The 20709-nt window shown below is 35.3% G+C and overlaps 1 protein-coding gene across 1 annotated transcript; it reads left to right on the forward strand.

Moving 5' to 3' along the window:
- Positions 1-269: 269 nt before the first annotated feature.
- SPZ1 (spermatogenic leucine zipper 1) lies at positions 270-1430 on the forward strand. Its single transcript, XM_063084363.1, has one exon. It carries the CDS (start codon positions 270-272, stop codon positions 1428-1430), a length of 1161 nt encoding a protein of 386 aa, XP_062940433.1.
- Positions 1431-20709: the final 19279 nt, after the last annotated feature.

Raw genomic sequence — 20709 nt, forward strand, 5'->3', positions numbered from 1 at the left:
AGAATAAAGGCCTGGTTGCTAGGATCAGGGAATAAACACCAGAAGCCTAGAGGAAGAGAGATGGAGCCCCAGCTCCTGGTCCCCTTTCCCCCTTCCCTCACCTCCCCCCAGACTATTTGAAATGTTGCCTTCCGCCTAACTTCATCTCCTCAGTGTCGGTCCTTATCTTTGGACTTCTGTGTGGTTCCACATTCTCCACCCATTTGCACAAAGGACTGTCACCTGTCCTTCCTGGAGTCTCCAAGGTTTTCTGCTTTCCTCACGGCCTGATGGCCAGGCCTGCTAGCACAGCTGAAATACCGACCCTCTCCCAAACCCTTAACCCTACTCTTGCTGCTCATCAAGAGTCTTTGGACCCTAGGATTATCATTGCCTTATTCGAAATTGGATCACTTCCCCCTCTCTGCTGGGACTCTCTCCCATCCCCAAAGAATAGTAGCCATCAAGTAACAGAACAAGAGAGTGCACAGAAGTTTGAAAATCTCTTAAAGGAAATTAAAGATATTCTTAAAGATGTGGCAGGTTTTGGAGAGAAGATCACAGAAGCAAAAGAATCTTTTGAGGAAATCTATATTTCTGAGGATGTGTCAGAACTTAAAGAAAAAATCAGAGAACTAGGCAAAATAAATAAAATGCTATTGAAAAACCTGCTTATTAGTTTAGGCCCAGAGAAAGAACAGAATGCAAAGAAACAGGAGATGTCTGGAAAACATCTAGAAAACCAGAATTCCAAGAACATGGTAAAAGTTCTCAGAAAGGATGTGGTCAATCATTCAGAAGAAAAAAGAGTTCCTAATGAAACTCAACTAAATGAGGAAAAAGCAAAATATGGATTCCTTCCTGTTCAAGAAGAAAGTATTAAACTTAGAAACAACATGGAGCAGTTACTACAGGAAGCAGAACACTGGAGTAAACAACATACTGAGCTCAGTGAACTAATAAAATTGTATCAGAAATCGCAGACAGACGTACAAGAAACTTTTGAAAATAGTGGAGATTATTTCCAAACCCAACCAAATAATGAAGTGTCAGGTAGGCACGAGCTGGAGGAACAGGTGAGGATATTGAGAATTGACACCTACTCGCTGCATCTGATTGCAGCTTTGCTGGAGAATGAATGCCAAATCCTACAGCAGAGAGTAGAGATTCTCAAGGAACTCCGGTATCAAAAAGAGCAGACTCTGCAAGAGAAGCCAATTCAGGTAAACTACGAACAGAACAAGAAAGAGCAGGAGCCATCAGAAGCAGAGAAAGCAGAAAATTATAAGCAGAGCATACAAGAAACGGAGGGTACATTTCAGAAAAAAGACAGATTCTATAGAAGCCTGGATGTTTGTCTTAATAAGAAAGCTCGTAATAACTGGTTCAATACTCGTATTGCAAGAAGAGCTCGTATGGGGAAAAAGAGGCCATCCAGCAGCCTAAGATAGAAAATACCAAAAGCAGAAGAAAAGGTGAATATTTTAAAAACTACATCTAATACATCCAAATTCAGGCATGATCAATCATCAAACCTTGGGTAGATCTGCTGGTTCAACCAGGAAAGACAGAATGAGATTAACACTTAGATTTAACACTTACATCATGCATTACCTCAGTAGTTATGTAAGTTTTATCCTTAATGGTCACCTTTACAAACTTCTTGTTTTTTTGTCATTATTAGATAGAGATCCTATGACACGTTAAACAAGAGTGAGAAGTTACAGGTCCAATTAACTAAAATTTAAATAAAAACCAGAATACAAAGTACTTTTTTTCTTTATTTAATCATCACCTGGAGGTGGGAGGATTTCTGAGGGGGGAGGGGGGAAGTATGTAATGCTTTAATTGTGACCTTTTAAAGTTCTCTCTCTCTCTCTTTATTTATTTAGTTAGTTAGTTCATTTTTTGGTGGCTGGCTGGTACAGAGATCCAAACCCTTGACCTTGGTGTTACAGCACCACACTCTAACTAAGTGAGCTAACTGCCCAGACTAAAGCTCTTTTTCTAAATGAATGTTTCCTTCTCCTATTATACTCACACACTGAAGGGTGGGATGTTGTGGAGTTAAAAAAAAAAAAAGTTGATAAACTACCCCTAAATAGTTTTTCTCTTCTCATAAATCTCCTTACCCACTGGCTCTACTTCTCTTAGTATTCTACCCTTGCTCCTCAACTAGGAAACTGTAGGCATATTGGGCAGCAAGGCCCTTGGGGAAGGACTCAACTTGTTTAGAAGAATAGAGGTGTATCTAGGTTTTGTTCTTTACTAGAAAATTCCTCCCGTTCCTCTAGGTGGGGACAGAGTTACCCAGGGGAAAAAGCAATATCTTAAGTTAGGGGAGCTGAACTTCTGATTCCAGAAAAAAATGGAGCAGATGCATTTCCCCTTATTCTTCCCATTAAGTAAGCTGAAAACCCTGGACGTTACGTACAAAACAAGCACAAGAAGACTCTGAAAGGTGGAGAGAAGGTGGTGGGCTGGCCAGGGACCCTGATACTTAAGGAACAACATGGTGTTAAGTTCTCTGGGTTTTCTTTTTGCCTCATATATCCTGAGCTGTATGCTTGTGGAGCCCACAACCCCAAAATGCCAATGCATGTAGACAAAAAAAAAAAAAGATCCCTATTAAGCCTGCTTTCTCTTGCCAAAAGATAAGGAAAGGGACAGTTTGGCAAGACAGAAACCTCTTCAAAAACTGCCCTAATCCAGCCAAATTGCATGGAAAAAACCACATCTCCATCCCCATCCCAATTAGCAAATACTGAGTGGAGAGCTTAGACTTTCACACTTTCCTGGTGGTAATGAGGCATTCCTTCTCCCCTCTTCTGGGATGGTGAACAGGAGGCATAATGGGGAGCCTGAAGTTCCACCCTCTACCTGGTGATAACAAGGTATTCTTCCGTCTTCTCCTCACCCTGCTCAGTGGAGTGGAATGTCCATGGATGCCACGTGGGCAGCCTAGATTTCTACCTTTTCCCTGGCTGGCACAGCATCAGCAGAGGCCAACTCAAACAAAAGATTTAATAAGACCCAGGGTCTCATACCATGATGCCCAAAATGTACAGGGTATAACAGAATAATCACTCATCATATCAAGAATCAGGAAAATCTCAACTTGAATGAGAAAAGACAATTAGCAGATGCCAACAATGGGATGACAAAGATATTAGAATTATCTGGCAAAGATTTTAAAGAAGTCTTTATAAAAATACTTCAATGACAAATTACAATCAAATGAAACAAATGAAAAAATAGAAAGTATCAGCAAAAAAATAGAAGATATAAAGGAGACATAAATAGAAATTGTAGAACTGAAAAAATGCTAAGTAATGTAAATTCACTGTATGTGCTTGACAGCAGAATGTTGATATCAGAGAAAAGATTCCATAGATTTGGTGATAGAACCATAGAAATTACTTATTCTGAACAACAGAGAAAATGGACTGGAAAAAAGTCTCAAGGACTTGTGTAGCAAAAGATTTAACATTGGGATCAACAGAGATCCAAAAAGAAAAGGAAAAGAGTATGGGTTGAAAAGTATTTAAAGAAATAATGGTTGAAATTTTCCTGAAAATTTAATAAAAGGCATAGATCTACAGATTCAGGAATATGAGTGAACTCCAAATGGTTTATACTCAAAGAAGTTCAAGACACTTTTAATCAAATTTTGGAAACCTAAAGACAAAGTAAAAATCTTGAAAGCAGCTAGGGAGAAAAGATTAAGACACAGGGAAGCAGTGGTCCAAATGACAGTGAATTTCTCATCAGAAACCATAGAGGATAACAAAAAGGAAAAAAAAAAAGGGAGAAAGAAACCATAGAGGCTAAAAGGAAGTATTTTTCAAGAACTAAAAGGAAAGAAATGTCAATCCAGAATTGTTTTACTCAATGAGAATATCCTTCAAGAATGAAGGTGAAATGAGTGAAATAATTTGTCACCAAATTCTATCTGTTGGAACAGCCTGTTTGGTCACATAATTAATCCTCAATTTTTCCTCACTGAAGAAAATGAGTGATCCCTTTATTTTATTTTTTTGGTGGCTGACCATTATGGGGATCCAAACCCCTGAGCTCGGTCTTATAACCCCATGCTCTGAGCAACTGAGCTAACCAACTAGCCCCTTCAGTGACCCCTTTAGCCTTAGACTTTGTTCTATTACATTTTCTAACAGGAATTTCACAAAGGAGGTGCTCAACAAGTGAGTGAAATGAGGAACTAAAACACTTCTTGTGTGTGTGTGTGTGTGTGTGTGTATATATATATATATTTACACACATACACACACACACACATATATATAGACACTTTTTTTTTTTTTAAGATGACCAGTAAGGGGATCTTAACCCTTGACTTGGTGTTGTCAGCACCACACACTCCCAAGTGAGCCATGGGCTGGCCCTAACACTTGTATTTTAGCTTGTTCTTGTGCATTGCCTGAACAAATTCTGTCAGTGTCTCTTATCTGTCATGTTAAGTGGCTAATTCTCCAGTTCCTAAACCAAGGCAACCCAGTACCACAATGAACTCACAAGAAAACTGCAAGATTTTTAAAGCTTTGGGAATAGCACAGCAATATGTAACATCTGTTGCTTACCACACAAACTAGAGGTAGTTCATGGTTTTAACACTGGAGTGCACATAGCATCACTCCAGAAGTAAAATTTTCCATTGATGAAAACTCAGGTACATGGCCACATCTGTCTGAAAGTGATTGAGAAATGGGGTCCTTTGCTGGGCAACCAGGTCCTCAGACAGAAGGATGAATTAATTAGGGTTGGCTGGGGTGTAGAGAAAATATTTTTGTGTTTCTGCACAGTTAGGGCTTTCAGAGCAAATTTTATGGAAACTAGAGAACCTGGACTAAAAGCAAGCTCTGGAAGGTTGTTTACACCTGTATAGATAGTGAGAACTCAAGATGTTTACCTAGTTTCAGAGATGTGTGTGTACAGTTCAAGTTGGAATGAAGCCTAGGACCTCAGAGACAGCTCTGGGCTGCAAAGCTGGAGATGCTTAATTTATCTGGCCCCTGGAAAGATTTATTTACATTCTAAAAGGGTTGGAGTGAGAACCCAGGATCCTTTCCATCTTGCCTTCCAGGAGCAGAAGTTGTTGTTTTTCCTACTTTTAGAAGAAGGACAGCCGCCTTTCTCTATTATAAATGCCCACATTCGTTTTCTCAAAATTTCTTCCTTACAGTACAAACCCATTACGTGAAAGGTGACACATCTGGCTCTCATCACATCTCCCCAGGGGTAAGAACTGGAAAAAGGAGATCCAGTATAATTATTATTATGTCATAGCAATCTGTCTCTGATCTAAAAACCTCACATGTGCAATCAGGACAAAATTAATATAAATATTAAAAACCCGACAAAGATAATCACAAATCTCCACCACAGGTTCTATTATGAAGGTAGCATAGGGTATAAGAGATTTTCATATGATAGAAGTACTGAAAACACAACCTGAATTACTGCTCTCTCCTCCATAAACCAACATTTCTTTCTCATGTTCAGAATATGTCTCACTTTATAAATAATCTACCAGCCAACATTTTCCTGTTACAGCCCTTACTAAAAGGAAAAGAGGTTTCCACACTTCAAGTAGTATCGGGGGTACTGAAAGTATCACACATTTCTTTCCATCTGTCTTTCCGTGAAATCCACACCATTTTATTTTCCAGCCATCTCGATTAATATAGTACTGTGCAGTTCATTTATACTCTTTAGCAGGTATATGGTTTGTGTTACCAAGAACAAAATTGTTGCTAAAAAATTATTTTTAATTAAGCTTTAAATATAGCAGGAAATCTCTGCTATACCAGATCCTCTAAATTTGGCATTGGCTTTAATGTTTTTTATATGTAATGAAATTGTACTCCTACCACAAGGTTGTATTTGTATTTTTATCCAACTCCAAAACATGTGAATGAGAAATTCTAAAACCAAGGCATTCTTAAAGGTGATTCATGTGGGTCTTAATGTATAATAATTTGCTACACTCCTTCAATTATTTCCAAATTTATTTGGAGTGGTATCATGGCATTTCATATCTGGAAGGATCTTTAGGCCCTCACTTGTAGACAGTGAAACAGAAGCCAAGGTGTGAAATCAGTAAAAGTCTGGAACAAGAATCAGTATTGATCGGGCTGGTTGGTTAGCTCAGTTAGTTAGAGCACTGTGTTATAACACCAAGGTCAAGGGTTCAGATCCCTGTCCCAGCCAGCTGCTGGAGAAAAGAAAAAAAAAAAAAAAAAAAAAAAACGACTCAGCATTGATTAACTACTATTGCAGTGTTCTTTTTTTTTTCTAAATTACCATCAATTTCCAACTTATTTCTTGTCTTCTATGCCATATTGTTATGCTCAAAAACACAATTAAATGCCATATACTGGGGCCGGCCACGTGGCTCACTTGGGAGAGTGCGGCACTGGTAGCACTGAGGCTGCAGGTTCGGATCCTATATGGGGATGGCCCGTGCACTCACTGGCTGAGCGTGGTGCAGACGACACTTGACACCATGCGGAGGGTTGCGATCCCCTTACCTGTCAAAAAAAAAAAAAAAAGCCATATACTAGCGGACACTGAAATCTAGTATCATCACATTGTAATCCTTATTATGAGAAGGACTATTTTGGTTTGTGTTCATTCCCTTATAGGCCCATTTATGTACTAAGAATAGTTGATGTTATAATCTGTATTTTCTAATAGTTATTTTATTACTTTTATAAATAATAAATTTAAATAAAATATAAATTAAAAATTTTTTAAGGTTATTTAAAATTAATCTTTGAATTACAAAATCTTTTTTTCAATAATAACACCCAACAGAGAACTTGTTATAATTAATAACTGCATAATTAATCATTTCATAAACCTAATAAACACACGTGTTACCTAAAGTGTCAAGCTAAAAGGAATAGGAAGAACCTTGAGATTGCTTGACAATATTCTCTGACAGAATCACACTCTCTCTTAGCTAATCTGACTTGAGCCAACAAGGGTGAGCTGGTCACAGGATTATCTCTGTTTCAGCATAGAATTACTCCACTACGTGACTCTGCTTTGAAAGCAGGGCAATCATGAAATCATTTTGTTATTGTTATTTTTATTTTTTTAATTGAAACATAATTGATTGTACAAATATGTAGGATACAAAATTGAATATCAATAACTGTGTGCAATAAGTAATGCTCAAGTCAAGATAATTACTATATTTATCATCACATGATATATTCATTTTTTGTGGCCCATTACCAATTTCTCACCAGCCCCCCTCCCTCTCTCCTTTTCCTTCTTCTGGTGGCCTCAGTTCCATTCTATCCTTTTGAAAGTTCAAGGAATTATTGTGATTGTTGATCTTCCTATTTTTATTTTATTTTTTTAGCTCCCACTTATGAGTAAGGACATACAGTATTTCTCTTTCTGGGCCTGGCTTAGTTCACTTAATGTAATTTTCTCTGAGTTCATCCATGTTACTTCAAATGGCAGAATTTCATTCCTTTTTATGGTAGAGTAGTATTCCATTGTGTTTATGTATATACCACATTTTCCTTATCCAGTTTCTGTCAATAGATATTAGGTTGGTTCCATATCTTGGCTATTTTAAATAGAGCTGCGATGAACATGGGAGTGCAGGTATCCCTTCAACATGATGATTTCCATTCCTTGTGGGTATATACCCAGCAGTAGGATTGCTAGATCTTAAGGCAGTTCTATCTATAGTTTGAGAAACACCTATACTGTTTTCCATAACGGCTGCACTAATTTACAGTCCCACCAACAGTGTAGGAGGGTTCCTCTTTCTCTGCATTCTCATCAGCATTTGTTATTCTCTGTCTTTTTGATACTGGCCAGTCTGACATGAGATGATATCTCAGTGTGGTTTTGATTTGTATTTCCCTGATGCTTAGTAATGTTGAGCATTTTTACATGTGTCTACTGGCCATTTGTATACCTTCCATTGAGAAATGCATATTTACCATTGAGAGATGCATATTTAGGTCCTTTGCCCATTTTTTAATTGGGTTACTTGTTTTTTTGCTGTTAAGTTGTTTGATACCATTGAGAAATACCATTGAGAAATGCGTATTTAGGTCCTTTGCCCATTTTTTAATTGAGTTACTCATTTTTCTGCTGTTAAGTTGTTTGAGTGCCTTATATATTCTGGATATTAATCCCTTGTCAGATGCATAGTTTGCAAATATTTTCTCCCCTTCTGTAGGTTGTCTTTTTGCTCTGTTAATTGTTTCTTTTGCTGTGCAGAAGCTTTTTAGTTTGATACAATCCCATTTGTTCATTTTTTCTTTTGTTGCCTGTGCTTTTAGGATCCTACTCATAAAGTCTTTGCCCAGTCCTACTTCCTGAAGTGTTTCCCCTATGTTTTCTTTTAGGAGTTTTATAGTTTCAGGTCTTATACTTAATTCTTTAATCCATTTTGAGTTAATTTTGGTATATGGTAAGAGGTACAATCTAGTTTCATTCTTCTACATATGTATGTCCAGTGTTCCCAGCACCATTTGTTGAAAGAGGTAGTCTTTTCCCCAATGTATGTTTTTGTGCCTTTGTCAAAGATCAGTTGGCTGTAAGTACATGGTTTCATTTCTGGGTTCTCTATTCTTTTCCATTACTCTGAGTGTCTGCTTTTATGCCAGTACCGTACCATGCTGTTTTGGTTACTATAGCTTTATAATATAATTTGAAGACAGGTAGTGTTATGTCTCCAGCTTTGTTTTTTTTTTTTTTTTTTTTTTTGCTCAGGATTGCTCTGGCTATTAGGGATCTTTTGTTGTTCCATATAACAAATTGTTGTTATATATATGTTATATATTGTTGTTAAATATGTTGTTCCATATTTTTTCTATTTCTGTGAAGAATGCCATTGGTATTTTGATAGAGATTGCATTGAATCTGTAGATTGCTTTGGGTAGTATGGACATTTTCACAATGTTTATTCTTCCAATCCAAGAGCATGGAATGTCTTTGATCTTTTTGTGCCCTCTTTAATTTCTTTCAGCAGTAATTTGAAGTACTCATCATAGAGATCTTTTGCCTCTTTGTTAACTAAATTCCTAGGTATTTTATTTTTTTGGTGACTGTTGTAAATGGGCAGGCTTTCTTGATTTCTTTTTCTGCTAATTCTTTTTTTTTTTTTTAAGATGACTGGTAAGGGGATCTTAACCCTTGAGTTGGTGTTGTCAGCACTGCACTCTCCCAAGTGAGCTAACTGGCCATCCTTATATAGGGATTCAAACTCATGGCCTTGGTGTTATCATCACCACACTCTCCCAAGCAAGCCATGGGCCAGCTCTTCTGCTAATTCATTACTGGACTTTACACCATTAGTGATTTTGTGTGTTGATTTTGTATCCTGCAACTTTACTGAAATTGTTTATCAGCTCTAAGGGTTTTCTGGTAGAGTCTTTAGGTTTCTCTATACATAGGATCATGTCATCTGGAAATTGGGACAGTTTAACTTCATCATTTCCAATCTGGATACACTTTATTTCTTTCTCTTGCCTAATTACTCTGGCTATTACTTCCAATACCATGTTAAATAGAAGTGGTAAGAGTGGGCATCCTTGTCTTGTTCCTGTTCTGTAAAAACAGCTGTAAGCTTTTTCCCAGTCAGGATGATATTGGCAGTGGGTTTGTTATTTATGTCTTTTATTGTGTTGAGATACCTTCTTTCTATACCTAATTTGCTGTTTACCTAATTTGGTTGTTTATCATGAAGGGATGTTGAATTTTGTCAAATGCTTTTTCTGTATTTGTTGAAATAATCATATGGTTTTTGTCCTTGATTTTGTTGATGTGGTGTATCACATTTATTGACTTGTATATGTTGAACCATCCCTGCATCCCTGGGATGAATCCCCCTTGATCATGGTGTATAATTTTTTGATGTGTTGCTGTATTCTGATTACTAATATTTTGTTGAGGATTTTTGCATGCATGTTCATCAGAGATATTGTCATGTAGTTTTCTTTTTTGTTTTGTCATTGTGTGGTTTTGTATCATGGCGATGCTGGTCTCATAGGATGAGTTTGGGGGAATGGCCTCTGTTTCAAGTTTTTGGAATAGTTTGAAGAGAATTGGTGTTAATTCCTCTTTAAAGGTTTGGTAGAATTCAGCAGTAAAGCCATCTGGTCCTGGGCTTTTTTTTGTTGGGAGACTGCTGATTACTGCTTCAATCATGTTGCTTATTATCAGTCTGTTCAGGTTTCCTATTTCTCCTTGTTTCATCTTTGTGGTTTGTAAGTGTCAAGAAATTTATCCATTTCCTGCAGGTTTTCAAATTTGCTCATGTGTAGTTGTTTATAATAGTCTCTAATGATTCTTTGAATTTCTGTTGAATCAGTTCTAATGTCTCCTTTTTTCATTTCTGATTTTTGTTATTTGGGTCTTGTCTCTTCTTTTTTTTTTTTTTTTTTTTTTTGTTAACCTAGCTAATGGTTTGTCAATTTTGTTTATCTTCTCAATAAGCCAACTTTTTGTTTCATTGATCTTTTGTATCATTTTTGGGGGTTTCTATTTCTTTCAGTTCTGCTCTGATCTTAATTATTTCTTTCTTTCTACTAATTTTAGGATTAGATTTTTCTTGTTTTTCTAGTTCTTTGAGATGTTGTGTTAGGTTGTTTATTTGAGATCTTTCTATTCTTTTGATGTAAGCATTTACTGCAATAAACTTCCCTCTTAGTACTGCTTTTGTAGTATCCCACAGGTTTAGATATGATGTTTATTATTATTTTCATTAGTTTCAAGAATTTTTTTGATTTTCTTTTTAATTTCTTCTTGGACTCACAAGTTGTTCAGGAGCAAATTGTTTAATTTCCATGTGTTTGTATAGTTTCCAGAGTTTTGCTTGTTATTGATTTCTAGTTTTAGTCCATTGTGATCTGAAAAAATACTTGAAATTATTTCAATTTCTTAAGATTTGTTGAGAATTGATTTGTGACTTAACATGTGGTCTTTGTGCTTATGAGAAAATGTATATTCTGTAGTTGTTAGATGAAATGTTTTGTAGATATCTGCTAGTTCCAATTGGTCTAAAGTGAAGTTTAAATGCTATGTTTCTCTGTTGATTTGTTGCCTAGATGATCTGTCCAATGCAGATCCCCATCTATTATTAGGTCTAATAGTGTTTGCATTATACATCTAAGTGCTTTGGTGTTGGGTGCATATATATTTATGATTGTTATATCTTCTTGCTGGTTAGATCCCTTTATCATTATATAGTGGCCTTCTGTGCCTTTTTATGGTTTTTGGTTTAAAGTATACTTTACCAAATATAAGAATAGCTACACCTGCTCATTTTTGGTTTCCATTTGCATGGTATAACTTTTTCCATCCCTTCACTATTAGTTTGTGTGTATCTTTACAGATGAAGTGAGTCTCTTGAAGACAGCATATAGTTGGGTGTAGCTTTTAATCCAATCAGTCAATCTGTGTCTTTTGAGTGGGGAGTTTAATCCATTTATATTTAGGGTTGTTGTTGAAAGGTATTGTCTTACTCCAGGCTTTTTATCAATTTTTGTTTGGATGCCTTCAATATCTTTTGTCTTTTTCTTCCCCTTTTATTGATTGTCTTTGATGTTTGTTGGTTTTTTGAGGTGATAAATTTTAGTTTCCTTATCTTTCTCATTTTCATTTTTGTTCTACCAGTGGGTTTTGTTCTTCCTTGTATATTCATTGTTAGTGATTATCATTTTTTGGATTCCAGATGAAGGACTCCCTTGAGGATTTCTTGCAGGGCTGGTTGTGTGGTGGTGAACTCCTGAAGTTTTTGTTTGTCTGGAAAATATGCTATTTATCCCACATTTCTGAAGGATAGCCTTGCTAGGAATAGTATTCTTGGCTGGGAGTGTTTTTCTTTTAGTATTTTGAATATATCATCCCATTTTCTTCTGATCTGTAGAGTTTCAGTTGAGAAGTCTGCTGTTAGTCTGTTGGGGCTCCCTTATAGGTGACTTGATGCTTTTCTCTTGCTGTTCTCAGGATTCTTTCTTTGTCTTTGAGCTTTGCCAGTTTGATTATAATGTATGTGTCTTGGAGAGGGTCCTTTTGGATTGAATCTGTTTGGGAATCTTTGGGCCTCCTGGATCTAAAGGTCTATGTCTCTCTATATACTGGGAAGTTTTCTGTTACTTTGTTAAATAGGTTTTTGATGCCTTTTCCTTTCTCCTCCCCTTCTGGAACATCCCTGATTTGGATGTTTGTGCACTTGCCTGCTAGCTTTCTTAAATTTTCTTCATTTTTTTATTATTTTTAATTTATTTATTATTATTTTTTTTTTTTAAGATGACCGGTAAGGGGATCTTAACCCTTGACTTGGTGTTGTCAGCACCAGGCTCACCCAGTGAGCTAACTGGCCATCCCTATATGGGATCCGAACCCATGGCCTTGGTGTTATCAGCACCACAGTCTCCCGAGTGAGCCACGGGCTAGCCCCGTGGCTCACTCAGGAGAGTGCGGCACTGGGAGCACAGTGGTGCTCCTGCCGTGGGTTTGGATCCTATATAGGAATGGCTGGTGTGCTCACTGGCTGAGCATGGTGCAGACCACACCATGTGAAGAGTTGTGATCCCCTTACTGGTCAAAAAAAAAAAAAAAAAAAAAAAGAAAGAAATATTTCTTCATTTTTTAAAAATTCTTTTTTCCTTTCTTCATCTGCCTGAGTTATTTTGAAAAGGCTATCTTCCAGACCAGAAATTCTTTCTTCTGCTTACTCTAACCTGCTGCTTAAGCTCTCTGTTGTGTTTTTTATTTGGTTGAACAAATCCTTCAGTTCCATGAGTTCTACTACATTCTTTTTAAAGGTATTAATCTCTTTGTAAACTTCCTCCTTCATATCCTGAATATATTTTCTCATTTCATTGTGTTGTCTAACTGAGTCTTCTCCTATCTCATTGACTTTCTTTAAGTTTGTTCAGAATTCCTTTTCAGTCATTTGAAGGGTTTCCTCCTCTATAGGATCTGTTACTTGAGAATTACTCTATTCCTTTGGTGGTGTCATATTTTCTTACTTTTTCATATTTCTAGTATCTCTACATTGATGCCTGGTTATCTGGTAGAGCAGTTGCTTCTTCTATTACTCTCAAGTGGGCTTTGAGGAGAGAGACTTTCTCCTGTTTTTCTGGACTCCACTAGTGACTCTCCTTGTGTCAATGCGGTTGAGTGGGAGGCAGTGGCTGTTGTGGATCACCCACATGGAAGTGGTGTTTGTGGCATGCTCTGGGTTGCTGGGCATGTTTCTGCCTTGTGGTGCACAGGAGAGGGTGCCCATGTCTCCTGCCTGCGTCCCTGGGCATGCTCATCTAGTCCAGTGTTCACTAACACTATATTTTCTCATACCTGAGGGTAATCCAATAGCTGTCTATTCCCATCATCAGTTACTCCTGTCCAACAGTAATAGGAATTAAAAAACAAAAAACAAAAAAATCTTTTTTGTTTAGATAATCCTCCTAGGAGGAAGAGAAAATCCATACGAAGTTGTATGTCAAATAAATTTTTCTCAGTAAATTATTCATAGTGATGAACTAGAGATTCTTGATTTCAAAGTACTAGGATCTCTATAAAGTTCTTTCCATCAAGCCATAGAAGTTCCACAGACTTTTTTAAAAAGAAATAGTTCTTGATAATATTAATATTTTAGTATGAACAAGCACTTTATTTTCCCTTTAAAATATATTCCATGAGCCAAAAATTATATTTTTAAAATTTGGTTTCCATTTAGGTCAAAGTAAAGAAATATTTTCTACTTTTAAACTTCAAGGTAACTGTGAAATATAATAAATGTACAGAAAAATGCATAAAACATATACATATAGCTTAACAAATAATTAAAAATTAAACCCATTTAACTACCACCCAGGTCATGTTAAGGTGTTTTCTAAGGTAGTTGTACTGATTTACATTCCATTCATCAATGTAAGAGTGTTTCATTTTTCTATAGTTTCAACAAAATTTGGTATTTTTGTACTTCTTTTTCTGGATCACCGGTGACCAATGATGTCAAACACCTTAATTTGGTGGTTGTGTAATAGTTCCTCGTGATGGCTTTAATTTGCACCTCCTTGATTACTGAGTTTAGCCAACTTTTTTATTTTTTATTTATTTATTTATTTATTTTGGTGGCTGGTTCAGGGATCTAAACCCTTGAGCTTGGTGTTACAAAGCTGTTCTCTAACAAACTGAGCTAACCAGCCAGCCCTAGCCAAATTTTTATATGTTTCTCGGCCACTTAAATTTCCTTTTTCATGAAGTGCCTGTCATTTGCTTCATAGTATTGATTTATAGGAGTTCTTTATACACTTTGAACACTATTCCTGTGATGGTTATATGAGTTGCAAACATTGTCTTCCACTCTATGGCTAGACTTTTTTACTTTCTTTGTGGTGTGCTTTGATGAAAGAAGTTCTTAATTTTAACGTAGCCCTTCTCCCTTTTCATTATGGTTCTTATGTTTGTTTATGAAATCCTTTCCTATATCATAAATAAAAGTCTTGTAAGGTCTTTTTAATTCTTGCCTTTCACATTTATTTCTTTAATTTATCTGGAATTGATCCAGAAAGAGGAATTTATCATGACATTTCAGTTAATTATCCATGGATTCTGTGATTATGGATGTTTTTGAGTCCTTTCTGCATGTCTATTCTTTCTGAGCCCTTTTCAACCTTTCCAGTAAGAAAAATATAGAAAATTTATATTTTAAAAAATAGGGATAGCATCATGGAAGAAGCATTGTACAAATAGGAAGGTAATCTAAGTCCTAACTTGTCTGGGTCCTAATTGTTTCTTTTACAAGATGGAGATAATAACTTTCTTTTAAGTTTTTTGTTTGTTTTTTTGTTTGTTTGGTGTTTTTCTGTTTGTTTCTTTGGTTGGTTTTGGTTTTGGCAGCTGGCTGATAAGAGGGATCTGAAGCCTTGATCTTGGTGTTAGCAGCATCATGCTCTAACCAAGTGAGCTAACTGGCCAGCCCAGTAACTTTCTTTTGGACTAAGGACCAATGGCTCAAAGATTCTCTGGCTCTCTCAGCTGAGGTTTTATTGCTCTCTGAGAAGTAAGAATGTATTAAATCAGAAAATTAGAAACTAATCAGAAACAAGCATGAACAGAAAGTAAGGAAATAACAGCAAATAATCATGTCACACAAGGTGTGCAAAAGTTGGGGTCATTGATGTGTTGCAAGTAAAAAGAAAGATAAGTATTACGTAAAGGAGACTGATATCCTGGATTAAAGTGAAGTAGAGGAGTAGGTTTATCATCATCATCATTACATGATTATACTATTATTATTATTATTATAACTTCTACAAACCTGATCAATGTAGAAAATAATTTTTAAAATATTTCTTATCATAAGTAAAGGCCTCAGGCAAAGATTCATCTTTGGAGTGTCACAGTCAGTTGAGTGATTTTCTTTTCTAACAACTACACACTCTTTCAGAAGAAACCACTAGCTGCTAATCCATATTTAATTAAATCTTTCACAGGGAAGCATACATCATTTTGGTTGGCACTTGTCTGTTATAAAGCTTTAGTTTATGAGGAACTAGATGCTGATATGTGCAATCAGTTTGATTTTAAGGATTAAATTTTAATTTAAGAGAAAAATACTGCTCAGTGGTCTTCATACTTTTCTGGAAAAAATACCCCATTTTGTTTATTTGTGTGTTTCCTCTTTGTCTCGGTCTATCTTATCAATCTTTTCCAAAACCCAGATTTTGGTTTTGTTAATCTTTATTATTTTCAGTATTCAATTTCAATGATTTCTGTCCTTATCTTGATTTCCTTTTACTTTTAGTTGGTTTGTTGTACTTTTTCAATTTTTTTCTTGTAAAAAAAATTCATAGCACCTTACCATCTTAACCATCTTTAAGTGTACAGTTTAGTAGTGTTAAGTATATTCATATTGTTGTGCAGCAGACCTCAACAACTTTTTCATCTTGCAAAACTCACATTCTCTACCAATTAAATACTAATTCTCCTTCTTTTCTCTCCCTGGCACTTGGTAACCTCCTTTCTACTTTCTGTCTCTATTATTTTGACTACGTTAGATACTTCATGTGAGTGGAATTATACATTATTTGTCCTTTTGTGACTGGCTTACTTCACTTAGTATAATGTCCTTCAGGTTCATCCATGTTCTTACATATTGCAAGATTTTCTTCTGTTTTTAAGGCTGCATAATACTCCGTTGCATGTGTCTACCACATATTCTTAATCCATTCATCAATCAATGGACATTTGGGTTGCTTCTACCTCTTGGCTATGGGGTATAATGCTGCAATGAACACGGATATGCAAATATCTCTTCAAGATCCAGCTTTGAATTATTTTGGAGACATACCCAGAAGTGAAATTGCTGGATCATATGGTAGTTCTATTTTTAATTTTTTGAGGATCCTCCATACTTTTTTCCATCATGGCTGCACCATTTTACATTTCCACCTACAGTGCAATTTATCTGCATTCTTGTCAACACATTATTTTCCGTTCTTTTGATAGTGGCCTTCATAATCCATGTGAAGTGATATGTCTCAGTGGTTTTGACTTGCATTTCTTCTATGATTAGTGATGTTGAACATCTTTTCTTATGCTAGTTGGCCATTTTTATATCATCTTTGGAGAATTGTGTATTCAGTTCCTTTGCCCAATTTTTAATCAGGTTACTTTCTGTTGGTGGTGTTGAGTTATAGCAGTTCCTTATATATTCTGGGTATTAACCCCTTATCAGATACATGAATTGCAAGTATTTTCTCTCATTCCATAGGTTGACTTTTCACTCTATTAATTGTTTCCTGTGATGCACAGAAGTTTTTAAGTTTGACATAGTCCAATTTGTCTATGTTTGCTTTTGTTGCCTGTGCTTTTGGTGTCATATCCATGAAATCATTGCCAAATCCAATATTCTGAAGTTTTCTCTTTATATTTTCTTCTAGGAGTTTTACAGTTTTAGATCTTACATTTAGATTTTTAATACATTTTGACTTAATTTTTGTATATGGTGTAAGGTAAGGCTCCAACTTTATTCCTTTGCATATAGACATCCAGTTTTCCCAACACCATTTATTGAAGAGATTGTCTTTTCCTCATTGTGTCATCTTAGCTCCCTTGTCAAAGACCATATACCATATGTGCAAGGATATATGTCTGAGCTCTCTATTCTGTTCCATTGGCCTATATGTCTGTCTTTATACCAGTACCACACTGTCTTGATTACTGTTACTTTGAAGTATGTTTTGAAATCAGGTAGTGTTAGTCCTCCAACTTTTTTTTTTTTAAGATTGTTTTGGCTATTTGAGGTTCCTTGAGATTCCGTATGAATTTTAGTACTTTTTCAATTTCTTGAGTTGAATGCTTAGCGTTTTTACTTTTAAATTGTTTTGTTTCCTCAAGAACATATTAAAAGCTACTCCAAGGTCAAGGGTTTGTATCCCCACATCAGCCAGCTGCAAATAAATAAATAAATAAATAAATAAATAAATAAATAAATAAACAAATTCTACAAATTTCCTTGTATATACCACAGTGGATACTGCTTGTGATTTGTGGATCACAAATGTTGATAGGAAGTGATTTCATTATCATTTATTTTAATTTTTAAAAAAATTTTTTAAGATTTCCTTTATAACCCAATTATTATTAAGCAGGGTAGTAGATACACTGATAAGTCTTGAAGAAATACTTTTAAAATGATGCATAGGCATCATATAGTATCCTTTGTGTGTTTGATTAATTTCACAGTAAAAAATTAAAGGAAAAAAAGAGAAAATACATTAATCTTACAGCCCAGAAATTCTACTTCTTCTTACAAACCCTAGAGAGATTCTTGCACATGAGCAAAAGTAGACATACATAAGAATATTCTTTGCAACATTGTAATAGTGTGGGGGAGAAATCTAAATTACGTCAGTAAGGAATGGCTAAATTGGGATATAATTATGAAAAGTAATAATATAGAAATTGAAATAAATTAAATTTACATGTGTATTCAGCATGGAGAGATGTTTTTGACATCTTTTGTCAGAACTTTGGGTGGATACCAATTATAACATCTAACTAATCAAAAGAAAATTCTTAGAAATCTAAGAACTTTAAGAACTTTAATAAGACTAACCACCTAAAGTTTTACATATCTTAAATGAATATAATATTTGTGAAATCATTTTTACTTTACTATTTAGCATTTTTAGTTGTTTTTTTATATATTTCCATCAACAGTACAATACTATCCAATACTTTAACATATCTTTAAAGTCAATTTTTTTAAGGGAGAATCCTTGGAGGAAAATAAAAGAGAATGGTAATTTTTACCAGTCACTATATTCCAAATATGTCAATATCACTTACAGTCACATTTAGATTTTCCAATAGTGTTTTCTGAACATTGGGTTTATTGGCAAAAATTGTTTTTAAAAGGGTACATTAAAACCTCTAACATAGGCATACATTCAAATGTGCTTATGACCTTCTTTATATTAGGATGTGAGTATTTTCAAGGGAAGCATTATAGCTTTAATGGTATCTTCCATTTACCTAGTACAATCTTATTTATGAAAAGCAGCTAGTCAACAATCTAATTTTTTAGCTGACCTCCAATCATTAGTTCTATTATCTGCCTCGGAGTCTTCTGAATTCATGCATTTATTACCAAAATAGGAGCTTTACTTTGTTAGAAAGCATTTTTATACTCTTATTTTGTTGCCACATAATATTTGGCTTCTCTTTAAATGTTTTCACTGGGCTGTTTGTCATGGAAGCTGAATCCAGTTGTTGGCTCTGGTTAATGAATAAAATACTTGCCAATAATTTTCAATACTTTTTTCTACTTAATTTCAGAATATTTTAAGTCTTTTTTGTGCTTTTCAAATATTGTAAAGACACATAGTCTACTGTGATAATTACTGTGTTTATTTTTATCAATCTTACTGAGCTATAATTTACATAAAACAAAACACCCCTATTTTAAATGTACAGTATTGTGTAACCATCATCACCACAGTTAAGATATAGTACATTTCCATTACCACAGAAAGTTCCTTCATGCCTCTTTCCAGTGAACCTTTCCCACTCCCCGTCCCAGGCAATTACTAATCTCATTTCTGTCAATATAGATTAGGTTCGTGTATACCCAATGTCTGTTCCACTGTTGTAGCGTGGCAGTAGATAAATTTGATTTTGTTTTTCAGGTCCACAACTGGAAGGACTTGTGCTTTTGGTCTCAGATGAGACTTTGGACTTTTAAGTTGGTGGTGGAACAAGCTAAGACTTTTGGGACTGTTGGGATGGAATACTTGTATTTTGTATGTGAGAGGGACATGAGTTGGGAGGGGCCAGGGGTGGAATGATGGAGTTTGGATGTGTTGTCCCCTCCAAAACTCATGTGGAAATTTGATCCTGATTGTGGCAGTGTTGGAAACTGATTGAGTCATGGGGGCAGATCTCTCATGAATGGATTAATGCTCTCCCTTGGGGAGTGGAGATGAATGAGTGAGTTCTCTCTCTGTAAGTTCCCCTGAGAGCTGGTTGTTTAAAAAGACCCTGGCGCTGCCTCTCCCTCTCTCACCCCTCTCCCTCTCCCCCTCTGCAGTTTGGGGCTATTATGAATTCAGCCACTATGAACATCCAGATACAAGTCTTTGTATGGATATGAACACATGTTTTTGTTTCTTTTGGGTATATGCTTAGGAATGCAATGGCTGGATCACATGGTAAGAAATTGCTAGGCTGTTTTTCAGAATGGTGTACCATTTTACACTTTCACAAACAATGTATAAGAGTTCCAGTTCACATTCTTCTCAATTCTTGGTGTTGGCAGTCTGTTTTTTTTGTTGTTGTTTGTTTGTTTTTCTTTTAGTTATTCTAGTGGATGTGTAGAAATATCTCATTTTGGATTTAGTTTTTATTTCCCTAATGATCAGTGATGCAGAACATTTTTGCATGTGCTTGTTAGCCTTTTATGTATCTTCTATTGTGAAGTGGCTTTTCAAGTGCTTTGTTAAAACCAGGCATACATATATTATTCTATTTAAAACTGCCCAGAACTATAAAATATTTTTAAATTTTATTTCTATACTTTGTAAGATGTGTGCTTCAATAATGAAGATAAAGTGTTTCTAAAAAACTGTTATAATCCAATTAAGTTACTAATAAAATAGGCAATCTCCTATTAATCAGCCAACATCTAGAAATACCTATGAATTCAGAGCCTCCAGATTTGGCAATTGCTTTAAATGCTTATTTGTATAATAAAATTGTGTTTCTGTGACACTTAAATTCATATTTTTATTGAAATCCAAATAATGTAAATGTGAATTCTTTTTAAAAAGGCTTTTATTGTATATTTTATACAATATATTATATCGTATAAAACAATATAATATATTACAGTAAACTAATGGAAATTTTACTTAGGGTAGAATCATTGATTCTTAGTCACCTGTCACTTTTTTTCAATCTACCTATTTGACAAAGAAACTGAAGCCAAGTGAGGTCAAGATATTTGCCCAAGACCATACAACTTGCTAGTGAAAATCTGGACTGGGAATGAATATTCACTGGCAGGCTAGAATTCTATAAATTATTTTCTTAGGATTAAGAACTAAAATTCCTATTAAAAACCTATACTTGTTCTTTATACCATAGAAAAGTTTGTGGAGGTCATACTAATTCTACATTCATCGGCATATAATATTTTGTAGCAGCCATAGTAATTTTTAA

The sequence above is a fragment of the Cynocephalus volans genome, chromosome 2 (genome assembly GCF_027409185.1).
Source record: "Cynocephalus volans isolate mCynVol1 chromosome 2, mCynVol1.pri, whole genome shotgun sequence".
NCBI classification, from domain to species: Eukaryota; Metazoa; Chordata; class Mammalia; order Dermoptera; family Cynocephalidae; genus Cynocephalus; species Cynocephalus volans.

Bases quoted from the DNA above. Each gene is read 5' to 3' on its own strand.
- SPZ1 (XM_063084363.1), top strand. From the start codon at position 270: ATGGCCAGGCCTGCTAGCACAGCTGAAATACCGACCCTCTCCCAAACC.